Genomic DNA, 16,783 nt, shown 5'->3' with positions numbered 1-16,783 from the left:
TTATGTGATAAGGAGTAATTCTAATTTTATTAGTAATATTAATTTTAAAGAGAAAAAAGATGTTTGTTTTATTATACATAATTATATTATATATTATGCTATTTTAATATCGATAATCTGTTAGAAAAAGATTTCATGTTCTGTGACAAGTAAAAATATTATTTATTTTACGCCATTAAAAAGAGTTTATATACAAAATTATATATATATATATATATATATATATATATATATATATTAATAATAATTAGTATATAATAATAATAACAATAATAGCTTTATAATAATATGATAGTAATATATATAATAATAATTTTTATGATATTAATAGAGTATTTCGATCGCGAATGTGATAGATAATCTGTATACACTCTCATGTGAATACGTGCAGAAATTGCTTCACGGATTGCCAGACCTCCCGTGCATGAGCAAATTAAGCGCGCACTGTGAACATGTCATCTCAGTGACGATTGGCGCATAGTACAGCGTTAGGGTTTCAAACAAGTTTATGGTTTAAGGTCACAGTGGAAGTGTGGTTCAACAATCATGGAGTTGGGAAGAGTCGGGAGAAACATGAGAATATGAGTTCATTGTTGGCCACGTAAACTATATATGTGTGTGTGTGTGTGTGTGTGCATGTATGTATAGAGACGTATAAAGGGATTGCACCTTATCCCTTCCAACGCCATTGTTAGTATAATGTGCGCCTATTATTGCATTCGCTTCCTCATAACATCGTGTGTAAAGGAACGAAGGATACGTATCATTCTTTTTATTACATTCCTTTTGTCTAGTCTAGGCGATACGAGCCCACGCAAGGCTGTCCGATATGATGCCCGAGCACCGCCTCTCGATGTCGTCCTCATCTTGATTTCAACGCGCTCTGTTCGCTCGTTCCTTCGAATATATATTCCGCTAATAGAGAGAGAGAGAGAGAGAGAGAGGTCACATTTTTCATCCCGGATCATTATTATTCAAGTTACTTGGCGTGCAACGTAATCAAACTTTGTCTGCAATTGTCCGGATTCGGTATCGCGCTACGCTGGCGTAACTCTAAGAGAGGCGCATTCAATCTATCGAAAATACCGTAACAGTAAAATAAGGGAAAGTCGACTGCAGAAGTCGCAGAGATTTTGAGAAATTGCGATCTCATAACGCGCGTCGCGACCCGACTATTATTCATCTTGACGAGTAATTCTTATCTCAATAGCACGAAGAAGCACGACGCGTTCTTTACCGAGAAACATGCCGGGCGTTGTCATTCTCTCCATAATATTCTCGTTATCCTTACAAAACTTTATAATTGACTGTATAAAGTATGTTATGAGAAAATGTATTGGGTTGAATAACATTTGACGTTTTATTAAATGACTATCTTCCTAAATGTCATTACATTATGACGGAAGATATGATATATATGTCACAAACTCTATAAATTCAACTTTACTATAAAGTTTAGTCTTTTTATAAAATGCCGGTCTATAAAAATTTCGGGTTTTATAAAAACTGAATATACAACAGCTTATAAAATATATTATACATCAATTTAATTACCACAATATAATAATCGTTCTCATGCTTATTATATTTTGCATAATCATCTGATTCCAACTATACGTTTATTATTCTTAAATTATCTTAAATTATCTTTAAATAATAAATTTTTATTTCAGATTTTTATAATTTTTTTAAAAATTAGATTAAAACATGTTGCGTAATGCGAAAGGAAAATTAAGAGTTTAATGTTTAACATATACATAATATATATGTAAGAGATTAAAATTTTCGGCTGCATTATTTTTGCAACTTGAATTGTACACGTGGCTTATCTACGACTTATCCTTTTCTATTCAATCGCGGAACAGTATGTCTAGATAGCAGTCTCGCCACCAGTTTTCAAGATCCGTGCCGCTTGGAGAACCCGCGATATCAGTTCTATGTGACTAGAATGAAGTTTACTCGGCGTTTCTCCGGCAACGCCCGCGGCCAGTCGTGTTACGAGAAGCTTCCAAGACGGTTCGCGATACATCAGACGCCGTAGCGGTATATATCGACGAATTCACCACGCTCCGAGGGTTGAAAATCGACAAATTTCGCCGGCGCCTGCCACCCCGCTTTACCATCACCGTCGCTCTCAGACTCCCTCCCACGCGAGAGAGAAGCCCGAGCGAGGTACCCTCTCGAAGAGCGAGTAAATCACAGCCGTACACAAACATGCCGCACATACTTCCAAAGTTAAGCTCACCGAACGCGGGGCTTCGACCGAGCCGGAGCGAAGGATGATGCCGACGGGTGGAAGCGTCGATGCGCGAACGAGAAGACAACGTGAAATTGGAAAATCCATTGTAGCACGCTTTCCCAGTTTCTTCGCGCGTAGACACACCCTCATACACATATCTGCGGATATCACGCTTCTGTATTCCAAGTCACATATCATACGCGTGGATTCGTCACATAAATGTATATAAACGTAAAGCACATAAATATATATATATATATATATATATATATATATATATATATATAATTCGTAATATGAGCATGATTTAATTCTGCTTGTATAAATATTGTATTTCCAATTTTCAGAAATGAAGGTTCTATTAACGACGACAAAATAAGAATCGGAGCAAACGTAATAATAAGAACTATGATCCCTGAATTTTATATCCGGTTTTATTGTCTTGAAAACGTTTGTAAAATATTTTGCTATTCAACAAAGAATTTGTTACAGTCAAAAATAAATACATGTCATACTTTGTATTCTAATTGTTACGTTTAATTTAGGTATAAATACGAAGAGAGCCTAGTGGAAGATCATTTGTCTTCATCGCGCGTATTATTTCAAGACACTATTTCGACGGTCAAGTATATCAAGATGATGAAAAGTTTCAAACCAAAAGCTATGAAGAAGTTAGCGAATCTTGATAGGGGATGTTTATAAAAGCTCACTGCTTTCCCTCCCGTTATGTAAATTACTTTTAACTGATTTTTCGATAAACTCAAGAAGATGGTTACTATATTAGTTTTTAACTTTTAGCATCAAAAAATTCATTTGCTTCAACCACGACTTTCTCGACTGACATATTTGTATTAGAGAATTATTTTCCCATAACGCTCTGATCAGAGAAAAATCTGTACTATTTTTCTAAAAAATATATATATAAGAAAAGATAAATATACATGTATAACGTGACTGTATTCATGGCAAACGTAAATATACGGTGACTTTGCACCTTTTCTCCAGTGGAAAAGTCTTAGGGAAGACGAAAAGGACCGACGATGGTTTTGGAAGGATACCGCTCGGGGTTTTCTCGTTTATTTCCTCAGGACAAATTCAACGGCGCGCCGCGCCGAGTCGAGATATGAGACCGGGCGGTCGTACGCAAAGCAACGCATATCCGCTTTTCCGCACCGTCGATTTATTCGTGTGGCTCAGCGGCAAAGCCACTTCGATCCACCCGACGGTAAAGACCTTGCTCGTACCCATTCTCGTATTTGTAGGCGTCCCCAGCGTCGTTCTCTACTTCGCGGACTTCCTATTCCTGTGCGACAACGCGTTACACAACCGAAAGCGGGCGAATACGGAAAATTCATATTTGCATGTACGTGCGGCAAGGAAAAAGGGAGGCTATTTGCTAGCGACTTATATATGCGGTAGGATTTATTTTCATGTAACCCTCGAAATCTTAACAATACGTCCCCAAAGTTTTCGCAAAGCGTAATTGTATGCTGTACGAAGAAAGTTGAGAAGATAAACCGTTTACGAGACGTTTCACATGAATCGATTCTCGAAATATTTTTAAATTGAGGAGAGTTAAACTGTTATTTAATAAATGAATATTATTGTGAAATAAACATTAAATTTAATAATTTCTTGCTTACGTGTGTGATGATCGTAACTCTCAATTTTTTCAATAGTTTCTATAGCATTAAATATTAAATTTAAAATTTAAGAATATCCTATATAAAAATGCAAAATATGGTCATTTGAAAATATCGAAATATACATTATTTGTGAATTTATTTACTTTACAATACGCACACAAGAAATATATAAATATCGATTGAATAGGCAAAGTTGATTTATTAAAAGTAATTAAAAGAATAAAGAGTGTAGCAGTACCGTGAGAGATTGCACTTTGTGCGTGAAAATAAGAGCAGAGTCACTCGTATAATGAAAGATGGAGATAGATAGTTTGCTCATTATTGCCTAGAATTACTGAAACTCGTTTTCCTCCAGCAAGACAATGGTGTGATACGAAAACGCAGCATAAGAGGTTCCAATCTACAATGAAACAGTATGTATAAGCGATTAAATTACAAATTCCAAGTAATCACTTTTATCATTAGAAGCATCCATGAAGCAACATGGCAGGAAGTTGATTGCTGCCGGCAATGCACAAGACAAATTTCAATTGTACATTGAATGACGTAACGGAATTGTAGCGCCGCGGAAGTAAAAAAATATAATACGAAAAAGTAATCGTCAAATTATACGTTCTCACGATCGACTAAATCAATAAAATAGAGCATTTTTTTTTTTAAAATGCCATTCAATGGAATAGATATTATATATGCTCGCAACAGTTTTTACATTTTTATATTTGAATATCAGCGCATTTAAAGTCTTAAAACGCGAATTGAACTTGACTCGAATAGCTTTATAGAATATTCAATGGCTACAAAATACCTTCGAGCTACTCGATCAATCAGGATATTCCAAGAGATTTTAATTTATCCTGATTTCTATTTAAATATTTCGCTGATAATCGAACGGCAAGCGCGCTCATAGTCTACTATATCAGTTTTAGCTTATAAATAGTACTACATTAGCAGTAAAGCTTTAAAATTTTAAAAACAGAAATACAACAATGTTATCGATCGCGAAGTGTAAATATTTTCGCACTATTTTCACCCTGCAAATCAATTATTCACGTATAATCGAGTACATTGATTCGAACATCTTAAACGTACTGAATGAAATGCTCTTGATTGAGTTTTGCGTTTTTAATTCATCTACAGCGAAATTAATATATCTTGAACTGCACCCAACGTTTGCGCACCATTATTCAGAAGGAACTGTCTTATCGGGCATTGATATATTACTGATTTTTATCAGTAAAATATCAACCTCTTCTACTTTCATGCTATAATCTATAATTGGCTACTGATATTTTATTTATTTTAATGGCGTTTTTTATTCAAGAATAAAAAATTGCTGTATTTGTTTTCAATTATTATAACCATAAATTAACTGTATTATAATTTAAAACCTCTTATTTAAATATTGAAATAGAATAATAAAGTTTGTTTGCAGGAAGATAAATTCTGAGATGTATCTTTTAATCTTCTGTGAGTGTGTATATTAATCTTGTTCTTAAAATAATAACTATTAATAAAAACTATTAATGCTATTATTAATTAGTAACTATTATTTATTATACTTAAACTAACTATATCGCCTAAAAAATTTAATTTTTTATAAAAATGATGATGTAAAAAAATGTAGAGGTAAATCAATTAGAGAAAACATGAGAGCAAAAAATTCGTGTATGCTTGTAAACGGCAGCATATTTTATAAATCAAAAATACACACACATAAACTAATTTAAATACACTCTGTTATAAATAAATCTTTCTATGACAGTTAATTAGATTTTGAAAAAAGTACTGAAAAAAGAATACAATAATTTTGAAGAAAATGCATTCTCAAAGAAGAGTTTCATAAAGAATTATATCAAGATCGAAGAGGAAGCATTAAAATTACGCTTACCTTTTTTGATTAAATTAGAATAAATATTATATCAGAATAAATATTTTTGTTAATAAAAATCTAATAATAGCTTAATTTTTATACAATTTAAAAGCGATTCATTAAAAATAATTATATGATATTTTACACATTTATTTTTTTCAGAAATGTTATTTTCTCAAGTGAACAATAAAATGTAATTACTTAACATATACACATATGTATTATTAATTATAAAGTTTTTATGAGAATTATAAAATCATATAAAAGTTGAAGATAGTCCGTATCACTTGACTTACTTTTTTCAGTCATAATTGATTATTGTTAGTTTAGAAAAGTTCAAAGACATGTCCAGTTCTTGCGATACTAAGTAAATCGAATCAGTGATTTCCATTGGAAATTAAAATCGTTGCGACGCGATATTTTATACAATTAATATTTATCTCGATTATGTTTAAAGGCTTCTATTTTTGAAATTAAAAGATCGCTCCGCAAAATCGGTAACGGACTGTGTATAACAAAATCATGATGAGCTAGCAATTTATACGGCTTTGAAGATGAATTTATAACGTTTTACATAATGAAATTTTACATTGTCTTAAAAGCAAGTTTCGCCCTAAGAAGAGAGTTTGGATATAAGTGTAATGCCTTGAGATATAATCATAATTTTTTTATACATCCTTATTATATAATATAATATAACTGACTAACCTGTTATAAGTCTAGACTGATATCCTGATACAAGATAAAGTATCTGCATTAAATATTAACAGATTCATTATTAAGATTCCAAATTCATTGTGTATTCTATGCGGTTTTGTAAGTAATGAAAGAAATTTTTCGCTGAGAGATCGAGTTCATATAAATTCTGGAATACGGCACCAGCTTGTTAAATAAGTTCTAAAAAAAAAAAGTAGAAAGAGGTGTCCGTGCAGCTTTCATTCATTTGATACGCGATTCGATCGGTGAGAGCTCGCCAAGTAAAAGGTTTTTGCAACGCGTATTTTCAATATCTCTTTTTCCCTCTCTGCTTTCATGAAACAATAAAAGCTTCTATAGCTGACGTTCTCTCGCGAGGATGGGTTTTTCATTTAGTTGAGTTTCGAAGGAAGAAAGGGATCTCATTTCAGAGCACGGGCTCTTTACGCCTTTGGCTTTTCCGGCTTCATGTTTGTAAGATATCTGGCTGTGGAGATATGCATAATGCGCAAAAGGTCTCTCGAATACTCACACATCAACGAATATATAAATAATTACGCCGCAATTAAAAGTTTAAGATTATTTCACAAATTCAAGGCTTATATATATATATATATATATATATATATATATATATATATATATATATATATACACTTTGAAAAATGCGGTTATGCAAATCATAATATAATTGCGATTTTTAATAATAATTCGCAAATGATAACGTCTAATTGCTCATTATAATGTATGTACATTTTTATGTTAATATCGTCGCTATCGCATATTATCACATTCATATGTACGTCTAAGCTATCAGAATACATGTTACAAAAAAATTAACTATTAAATATATAAAGGTTTTGAGTTTATTCGTACATATAATATGATTAATAAGTGGATTAAATTATTTTTTAACTGCTTTATTAAATCGAAATCGATTCCAATATAGTTATAAAATGCGCGAAAACAAATATATATAAGTACTAATGGCCGTATTGGTTTCTTCCTACATCGTGAAAACCGACTGACGTCATCGATTTCGGAATCAGCTGCTTGAAACAATTTTACATAAATTTTTTAGTCAAATAGTGTTTCATACAAATATCATGCAATATGATAAACATGCATTCCGCTCTACCTATTGCATTATTCGAGCCCTTATTAGCTGATTAATGTGCTCAATCTATTGCTTGCTTTACATTCGATTATGGAATATTCGGTGCATGTGGTTCGCCATGCTGTTTGTATTTCTGCCTCTATTGTCGCAATAATTAATAAATTCATAAAGGAAGATGAAAAAAAAAAAAAATAGTTACAACGGGTGCTTTTGAATCTGCTTGAATATGTACTTGTGGGCTTTATATATTATCCCGCGATAATTTAAGACTAGCCGGATATATTCGTGGAGCGAGTTTATGTGACGCCATTGTCTCGGCGCTACCGTTATTTATGAGAAGGTTTCGTCTTCCAAAAACGGAAGGCCCGCAGCACGGTAAGCCGCGATGCGAATAACAATCGCCCTCTCCTAGCGAGGAGCGGTAATTAAGGATTAGCGAGGTGATTAGTGAATGCCTGGTATTTAAATCTCGATGCAGCGATCTGCAAGTGCGCCGTTGCATCCGCGCGCATTGAGACCAAACAACTGATTATATACGTAGCCGAACGGTGAAACTTTGCGGAGCAGACGTTCCAATTACCGCTTCTAATTACGCATCGCTCTTCTAATACGTCGAGCAAGTTCAAAACTGTGCAGTGATTAGTGATAAAGAGGCGCGCGTCTCTGTAAGTGAAAAAGTTTTGCTTTGCTGAGACGGAGATGTTCTGTCAGAGGGAATGAAAACATGCCACTAATGATGCCAATTATATTATGGTTATTTGAAACAAAATTGCAAATGAGAAGGAGCGATACAGAAAATTGCTTTCGTTATTTTTCGTCACTCTAATGACACGATATTAATTTTTGTTCTCATAAGTCACATCAATCTCATGCTTATTAGAGCAATCAATACATGTGCATTTACGACCGTTATGTTTGACATCAAGGAAGTTGTTCGGACTGTCTATACTGTTATTAAAATGCATTTCACGATTGTGAAACGCGTCACCGTGATGTCCACCCTCCCTTCCGCCTCCCCTCATCATCCTCCTATTTCCCGATTAATTACTTTTCGTATCAATTAATTATCGTTTAATTACTTTATCAGCACAATGAATACTGACAGATCAAGTCATAAATAATTAATTAGACGAGGATCCACCAAAAAACTGTTAATTAATGATTAAACTTTCGCGTTAGTCTGCTATTGCGAGTCCACGGCACGCTCGCTGGTAGCTGATCTCGCAAACTTGCACGCCGAGTGAAATATATAATCTCTTGGGGTTAAATTTTTCTTTGTTTAAGCCGGAATAATAACGGAGATATTTTGCAATGTCGCCGATAAGAGTTGGAAATTTGCTATAATGACATAACACGTCTTTGCAAACACTTCCGTGCATAATGCTTTTCGGTCATAGCGCTGACAGATCTTCCTAACATGTTTGATATTTTATGCTGCTAAATGGCTGCAGCACCTATCCTGCATGCATATTAATTAAGTAATATCGGACCAGAGTACAGTAAATCATATGGATCATACATATAATCTTACATATAATATATTCTCAAATAAAATTATTTTTTTAGATATATAAATAAATCACCCGTTTTTTAGGTCCATTCTTTTAAGTCAAGTAAAGATTTTGATCTTTTAATTAAAGATTTTTTATTAATCTTTGATAACGACTTACTTAAGGCAGAGTGATTCAAACTTTCGATGAATAATGCATGATATGGAAGCATGCGTAAAATGCAGTAAAATAGTAATAAGTTTCAAACTCGATCTAAGCAAGTACGCAATGAATGCTTAAAAGTCGACGGCCGTGATGTTATTTTTCTCGATCTTTACCGACGTTTTCTGGCAAAATGCCCTTTCGCCAGTTTGCCAGTTGTAATCCTCAAGAATGAACAACGTTGACGGTGGCGGGATTACATGGAAAGTTTGAGCACTTGTTCATTTAAGTTATTATAAGATAAGCATCGCGCACAATTTGTTTTCTTTTTTTTTTTTTTCAGAAACAAGATAGAAGTAATCTTTTTTGCATCCAACAGATTTTACTTCTCTCATAAATAATTGATTTTGCATAATTGTTTTAAATTATTATCATCTTATTTAATCTGCAGTTTTAAAAACAAAAATACTACTTTTCGATATAATTAAATGTATTGTATATAACGAATATAATTTATTAAAATATTTCAAACATACAATTCACAGGATAATCAATGATACAGACGAGTCATAAATATAATTACGATAACTGTTATTTCATTATGTCCTCATGCAAAATGAGTAAGATATTAATTAATGTATGTTTTGCTTTTTCTCGAAGAATAATTTTCGGTATGAAAACGGTACATAACATAAAAAAAAAAATATTCATTCATAGTTTCAGATTACATATTTTGGTAACAGATTATTACATAATCATTAAGTAATTAAAGCTACATAAAGATCGGAAATGAAGAGGATTAAAATTCCTCTAAAATATTTATTCTGAATACAGAACACATACACATCATTAAGTTTTTGATTAACTAATGAAACAAATAACTATACCGCCGAAATATGACAGAATATTGTCGTCTGAGAGTTGGGTTGACTTTTCTTCTCTGGATTACCGACATTCTTCGAGCGGTACACAACAAAGAACGCGCATTCAACGATAAATGTCACTGACTTCAAGAATTTTAAAGAAGTATTAAGTATTCAATGTGATGTGAAGTATAATAGTATATAATAGTCATATAAAAAATTATGGTTGACCTATACAAATTTAATAAAGATTTCAATGCATCTAAACAAGATATCTAAGTGTAAAATAATTTTAATAACAGATTTTTTAACTAATTTACAATTGAAATTTGTCTTAATAAATGTATAGAAACATCAACAGTATTCTTCAAACCCAAAAAAATGGTGAAAAATATTAAAAATATTTTTCTATTTTAAAAATATATTTAAGACATGAATAGACACACAAAGATACCTCTTAATGAAATTTGTTCTGCTCATATTCGTATATATACCGTGTACCTAAATATATGCTCGGAAATATATATTCTAAAATTTCTGAAACTTTACGAAATTTGCACAGCTTAAAATGTATACGATAACATCAAATTTATATTTGATATGCTTTTTTCCATTTTTTTTATATAATATACAACACTATCTCTACTACTATATTAACAATCATTATATTAAACATCAATAACATAATTGCAAAATGTTTTTTAATTAATTATAATATAAACATAATAGAATTTTTTTAACTATATATAATAAGTAAAACTACTGAAGAAAAGTAATTGTTTCGGAATAGTTAAATGTATATCCGCGCAACTTTTAATATTTAAATAATTAATTGAGCTAATAGTTTCCTGCTGTTTCTAGGCGTTCGTGGATTACGCAATATATCGATCGACATACCATTGGCAGTGGCAGCTGGTACAACGGTCAACATGTCTTGCAGATACGATCTACAATCGGACACCCTTTACACTGTCAAATGGTACAAGGGTTCAGAATTTTTTCGATATGTCCCTAAGGAGATGCCACCGATCGCAGTATTTGGAGAACTCGGAGCAAAAGTCATAGTGAGTAATTAAATGAAAGATTTCAATAAACATAGATTTGCAGGATTACTTGTATATTGTATCATTTTATCTAAGAAATCTTTTTCAGATAAATATTTATTGATATCAATCAATAATTTGCTGATCATTGCAAATCTCAAAAATTTTTCTAACTTCGTGATGTAATAAAGTTTCTATAAATTATTTTACAGGACTATAATAATTATACAAGTATATGTATATTATAAATAATCTTTTTTTAAATTGATTTAACAATTAATAGTTTATGTCTGCATATATTCAATTTTTTCTTCCCATGCTTATTCATGAAAAAGTAGATAAAAATGAATTTTATTATTTTTGCAAATTATTTCTAATTAAAATTATACTTTTATATAATTTCAATAGTTTGATATACGCAATTGGATTATTTTAACTGCAAACTTTAAATAGTGTTGTACCTATTAAAAGTTTATTCCTAGTTTTTAGCAAATCAAGTTTTATATTCATATTAGACATATAAATAGCAAAGTACAAAAGATGATCCAAAACTCACATGTTCAAAATTTATCCACAATTTATTTTTCCTTATGTGTATTTTTGCACAAATTATTTTTTTTATTTTATTTTTGTTTTTTTTTTATTTTTATTTATTTTATATTTTTATTATTTAATTATATCTTTACTGTTTTATAGAGAATTAATATTTATTATCATAATATTTTCTTAATTAAAATAGAACATAAGAAATATTTTATTTAAAAAAACTAATTTTTAATTATTTATAATTTAAAAAGAAAAAATATCTTTACATTTTTATTCTAGAAAAATCAATCTTAAATTAATAAAAAAATACACTTGTAAATTTTATATCTTTTTATATATTAAATTTTTAATATCAGATATGTTTTACGTAACATACATAATTATAACTTTATTCTTATCATTGCATCATATTTTTAACTTAATAATGTTGTTTCAACATGCTTTAAACGGTAAAACAACAATTTCCTTTTTCTCTCAATATCGGCGAAATGAAATGGCATTCATGTCATAACATGCGCAAAATGCATGGCAGATTGCATTCTGTATATGCAGACGAATATTTGCAGCGCATATCTAGCATGTATGAAAGAGGAATAGTCATTGCTTGGCGGAAATTTAAAAGTCTGCAAAAATATATATATATATATATATATATATATATATATACATATAATTAAAAAAAAAAGAACATATATTATACAGATATGTTCAACCATCGAAATTTTCTTTTTCGTTATATATGTTTTCTGCCCAATCGCGTACAGGAAAACATAAACAGCTAATTTTTTTTTATTTAATAGAACACTATAAATTTATCCATAATTAATTCTTTAAACACTATATTGTGTTTAAAAATTTTTTACAATATAGTAAATGATTTTTCATAATAAAATAAATATAAATAAGTTCTCAGTGTATAGGATATTGGCAAATCGCATTGCCATTCGTTTTCTTTTCCTAACATTCTTTAATGTTTCGCTGTTCAATATTTGAAATCCGTTAGCGCGACGATTTATTCCGGAAGAAAACATATACCAAGCACTCTTTTTCAGCATACGCCTTTCCTATCGCAACAAGCAAATATAAAACACATTTATTTCATATGTATAGATGCTGTGAACAAATATACTTCCGAATCTCACATTTTACATTTTTCGGAAAAGGAAAACTATATTTTTAAAATAAAAACATTTATATGTGATATTTCGTTCCGACTTGAAGCGTTGTAATTCGTGATAGAAATTAATTCGATAAAATGGCAACAACAAATATGTTACAGTATTCTTGCATCAAAGAAGCATGTTGCGTAGCACGGTTAAATTAAATTATTAAATATTTGAAATAATTTGTGCAATGCCATTGCTCATTCGACGACAGAAATTATAACCAATGTCCATTTTGCGCTTAATAAATACACGGGGCATATTAGCGTACATTTGCGATAGAAGCACGTGCGGCGTGTTACAAATACAGAAACACCGCAGCAGTATATGTATACTATAACTGCAAATAATATTAATAATAGCTTTAATATTTACTTCAAAAAACAACTGTAAACTACGAGATAAAAATGCCGCTGATGATATTTTCAATCTTAAGCTTTATCGCGCGCGATTACTGCATGGTTAGCTGTTATCAAAATTCTTTTCATTAACTAGTAATTAAATCCTTCAAGCTGAAGATCCTTTTCTCACGTTTTGACTTGTTGTTAGAAACAAGAGTTATGTAATATATTCGAATGAAAACAATGCATTTACATTTTGCCTTACAAGCTAGCTAGATATAAAATGTCAATCAACCATTATCATTTTGGATGCAACAATATCGCATACACGGATGCATACAAAGCTCGCGTGATAAATCAAACATGATAAATTTCAATATTATTTTGAAAACGGGTCGGTTACGTGCTCTGGTTTCTAAATACACCCTTTACCTCGCTTTTTTTAATGTAAAAGATATTACTAACCAACACTGTTTGCATCAGCAAAGCTAGTAATCTGCTTTTCATTGCCGCGCATTTGTAGTTAAAAAGTTATATAAAAATTCACTATTGTAATTCTAAATATATAATAAAGAATTTAATAATTTATATAATAATTAAATTATAATTTATATATATGTAAATCTTACATCAACTTCATAGCACTGTTGACAATTTTTTTTTTTTTTAAGAAGTTATTTTACGAAAAAGATCTTTCTCAAAAGAATTCTTTCAAAAAAAAATGTCTACCTTAATGCGACATTTTAAAGACAACTTTGAATTTATCACGACATCCGCCCCTCGCCCGCGATCGATTACGAACCATTATTTCAATGGAAAAAGAAACGATAACAACGGAATTCAATCCGCGCACTATGCAATATTTCGAACTACGCGCATAGTCGCATGTATATGCGTCGTGAGCAAAAAAAAGAAATAGTGGTTCCAAAATTAATGTTTTCAGAACGAATTAAAAAAGCTGTTAAAAGAGAGCTTTATCCAAGCTAAACTGAAGTACGGTTAACAGCTTCATTCAATTCGAATTAAAGCCAGAGTAAAGCATTTACACAGTTTCTCCAAATATTTCAGCTTTAATTGCAGCTTAATATCCTAGCTTTAATGTAATTTTTTTGTTTGTTTCAACATAAAGAACAGCCAAATGATGCGGTTGACGCAGTTTTTATTAATTTTTTATTTTATAAAAATATAATAAATATTGCATAATTTATTATAAAATATGTTTTTTAATCAATTTAATTGTAGCACTTTAATTAGGGGAAAATTTTCATTATATTTTCAAAACATTATTAATGCACAATTAAATGATGTGATCTATTATGGAGATATTTTTTTTTTGTTCTTTAACGTGATATTTCAAGCTAACATAAATTTAAATTTATTGCGGAAAAATTTTAGAGACTTTCAATTTATTACACAATAATCGAGCTACACAAGACATAGATGCATGTAATTGTCACGGATAAAAATAACGGTCAAAAAATCAATGTTTTTGAGAACCAATTGAAAAACAGAAGAAAAAAGTAACTAACTGAATCCTTTATGCGGTTTCCGCGATAGCCGGCGCAAGTTCGGCCAACGAAGCGTTTTCGTACACGCAATGGTTTCCCAATTAGATTTTACCGGCGGAAAGTACAGACAACACTTCGGCCAATAAATCGCGACGCACTCCCCGCGGGGGAGAGAAATATATAGTGCGAGAATTGTGGCTGCGTGACCGCGGATGCGAGGGGATTGCGAATATAAAGCAGAAGGGAAGCGCGGCACAATAGTATGTAGAGAAACAGAGACTGTTTTGTATTTCGCGAGAGAGAGAGAGAGAGAGAGTAACAATATTAATTTTGCCGAGTGAGTTCGATGAATTTATGCGTAAGCATATCAGGCCGAGCATTGTTGAATCGCTATATTATGTAATCCGGGCATAGAGTAAAACGATACCTCCGTTGTGTTGCCTTTATACGCATGAGCGTGCCAGTTGATCTCCAATATGTTGGATATGTCCGGACGTTATTTTGATTTTCGAGATACACACACACGTGGTGAACGTGCAAAAGGATCGATTATTTCACTAGGTGATAACTATTGTGTATAAATTATTCTCGGGCAAATATGTGTATTAAAGTAAAAACATAATAATTAACTAACCTTTTGCCACTTGGCTTCTTACAATATCGTTTAAATAAAAATCAATGTAATAGATCCATATCATGTAAAAAATAAAAGATAATTCATCACTCACCGATATATATATATATATATATATATATATATATATATATATATATATATATATATATGATGCGAGCAAAGTTGTAACACCAACACGTTGACCTGTAAAATATAAATATAAATATATAATATAAATTAGAATAACAATTCTCCAAAACAATTATCTAACATTTCAAAAAATAATTGTTGCGTGTAATAAATTTTTAAATTTATTTTTAAGTAAATATTTAATAAAATAACTGTTCACAATTTCTGAAAAAAATTTCTTCTTATCCCAGTAGAGCATAAGCTTTTATAAAAATTGGCGAATTAAAATTCTAATTTTCAAGTATACAATCCACAAATGTCTGTTGAGGGAATATATTAATTTCGCGCACACACTAGTGATAAATAATAAATAAACAATAAATTACTCCATGATTGTTCCATGCCTGTCGTTCGATGCCTGGTCTCCTCCTCCTCCTCTTCGCCTTTGTGGCACTCACGTAACAGTCTCCCGCGAAAATAAGGTTAATCACGGTCGCGCGCGCACTAATTACCAAAACACGACGATCGTGCGGCACTTTGCACGACCCACTCCCAACGTTAACCGCACACACACGCGCAGCATACATAGATCACGCACGCATCATGTATTTTATTATATATGAAGAATCTAGAGGAAGGGTGTATGTGAAGTTGTGCAGGCGTCTCGAACAGTAATAACACATAGAATTCCTCGCCGTTGCCTACTCTCTCTCGAGTTTCCTCGCGCAATTGACAACAAGGTTGTATAATATATAAACAACAACATGTATAAATAATTATTTAGAAAAAATGTTGAGCGCCGTATACATTAGCTGAATATACGACAGATTTACAAAGAAAATAATATGAAGATATATAAAAGATAGTAAGAAGTATTTTTAATATATGAAAAATTAAAGATATGTCAAAAATAATATAATATTTTCTTATTATACAAGAAAAATATTTAAGATCAAAATTTTTTCTTTGTGTTATTTTATTTCTTATTTTAATATACCGGAGTGTTTGAGCACTGCACTAGATATGATTAATCATGCAAATCTCGAGAGAGAGACTCGCTCATTCAAGAAATGGTAGGGATTATTTTTTTATGAGAAAGCAATTTTTTTATAATAATGGATATATTCTTTGCACAGACATGTTGTAAAATAATTATTAATAAATATCGTGATGTATCATGGCTTTCTGTCATAAATTATTTGAATTAATTTGTCTATAGAAAGAATAAAACATTTTTATCTAAATTATCATCATTTCCGTTTTCCAACGAGCAACATAGAAATATAATGAAAATACAATAACAGCACTGATATTTTCTTCCAATAAACATGATTTCTCTGCAGAAGATTTATTA

General features: G+C 31.1%; 1 protein-coding gene across 1 annotated transcript in view; it reads left to right on the top strand.

Moving 5' to 3' along the window:
* LOC126859346 (uncharacterized) overlaps positions 1-16,783 on the top strand; it is a 52,509-nt gene that overhangs the window by 27,455 nt on the left and 8,271 nt on the right. The window contains exon 2 of the mRNA XM_050610510.1: positions 10,945-11,147. Within this exon, the coding sequence (XP_050466467.1) occupies positions 10,945-11,147 (203 nt within the window). The remainder of the gene's footprint in view (positions 1-10,944; positions 11,148-16,783) is intronic.

Source organism: Cataglyphis hispanica, chromosome 3 (assembly GCF_021464435.1).
Source record: "Cataglyphis hispanica isolate Lineage 1 chromosome 3, ULB_Chis1_1.0, whole genome shotgun sequence".
Lineage (NCBI taxonomy): Eukaryota > Metazoa > Arthropoda > Insecta > Hymenoptera > Formicidae > Cataglyphis > Cataglyphis hispanica.
The sequence above is the reverse complement of the archived record's forward strand: the minus strand, read 5'-3'. Positions and strand labels throughout refer to the sequence as shown.